Below are 1,275 nucleotides of genomic sequence, written 5' to 3'. Positions count from 1 at the left end.
GAAAGACTTTCTAGTCCCCAGACTTTCCTGTCTTGAACCAGAGAAAGACTTTCTAGTCCCCAGACTTTGGGTCTCACAGCAGAGTCCTTTCCTCTAGTCCTGACCTCTACTGGAGCCTGGGAACTTGGGGAGAGGGTACTCGAGGCTTTCGCAGAAGATCCTGGGCCTCAGTCAGTCAAGCTTTGAGTCTCATTGCTCCTTAGGAGGATCTGGGATCCCAAACCTGACCCCGAGGCTGGAAACCCTCATACACCAGATCAGCAGCTCCCTGAACCTCAGCCAGAGACAATCACAGCCCAGCGAGGACACACAGAGCCCAGGCCAAGGCCTCTCTTCTTTTTAAAGATTGCCAGATTGGCTGTGCCCGCTGGGCATCCATCTCTCTGTCTGTGAATTGGAAAGAAATGTTGCTGGGCAGGGCTGGGGAATCCTAAGGAGGACCAGGGACCCTGACCCCAGACCTTGAACCTGAGGTTGGGTTCACAATATGCTGGCAGTGGGTGGGGAAATCTGAATAAAGAGAGGCATCAGCTCTAATCTAGTAAGCCTTATGTTCTGGGTGGCCATCTGTCACTTCCATGAGAGGTGGTCATTGAGGTGAAAGAGACAAAAGCCAAAAAACCCCAGGGTGCTCTACCGGCTTCCAGAGTTTGGGGTTGTGTCAAAGGTATAGAGGAGCCATGGATGGCTGCTGAGAAGTCACCATCTCGGCTTGTGATGTGGTCATGGTGGCCCTGCGGGCAGTAGAGGCAGCATACTAGAAGATTCTTGGCTTGCAGTATTTAGGCCTGGCATTAGTCAGGCCTCCTTTGGGATCTGAGCCCTGGTTAGGACCAGGGCTCCAAGCAGGCAATCCACAGCCACAGGCCTTGCATGAGCCTTAGGGGAGGAGCAAGCAAAGCTAGAGAACACCAGGTACCATCTAGAAGCTTGGTCCTGTTGGAAGGATGTGGGCCTGGAGACTTCCTGTCTCTGAGTGGGGTGACCACCCCCCTCTGGATACCAGGACTGGTTTTTCCACCATGCTCCCTGGTGCAAGATCAAGCAGAGAAAGACTTAGGGTTCTCTCATCCAGCATTCTAAAAGGAAGCTCCAAGTGTCTTCAAAGCATATTCCCTTCAGAGAACAAGGACAAAAACAATAAAACCAGCATGTATGAAGGCCCTTCTGAATGTGCTGTGTGTCTTAGGCCTTTCTGAGTTTCCCTGTGACCCCCGACTCTGTGTAGGGAAGATTCTGAAAGCTGGGACTAACTACTTCAGCTCAGGCTGGAGC

General features: G+C 52.2%; 1 protein-coding gene across 2 annotated transcripts in view; it reads left to right on the top strand.

Annotated features, from left to right (window-relative positions):
• The window catches only part of Kif12 (kinesin family member 12), a 6,747-nt gene extending 6,210 nt beyond the window's left edge, over window positions 1-537 (top strand). Inside the window, exon 19 of one of the 2 annotated variants that reach the window (XM_031376779.1) lies at window positions 204-537. In XM_031376779.1, coding sequence (XP_031232639.1) covers window positions 204-343 — 140 coding nt within the window. In that variant the 3' untranslated portion in view covers window positions 344-537. The remainder of the gene's footprint in view (window positions 1-203) is intronic. The other variant, XM_031376780.1, reaches the window with a different exon arrangement.
• Window positions 538-1,275: the final 738 nt, after the last annotated feature.

Source organism: Mastomys coucha, unplaced genomic scaffold, assembly GCF_008632895.1.
Source record: "Mastomys coucha isolate ucsf_1 unplaced genomic scaffold, UCSF_Mcou_1 pScaffold18, whole genome shotgun sequence".
NCBI lineage: Eukaryota > Metazoa > Chordata > Mammalia > Rodentia > Muridae > Mastomys > Mastomys coucha.
Note: the sequence above shows the minus strand (reverse complement) of the source record. Positions and strands in the feature narration are given on the sequence as shown.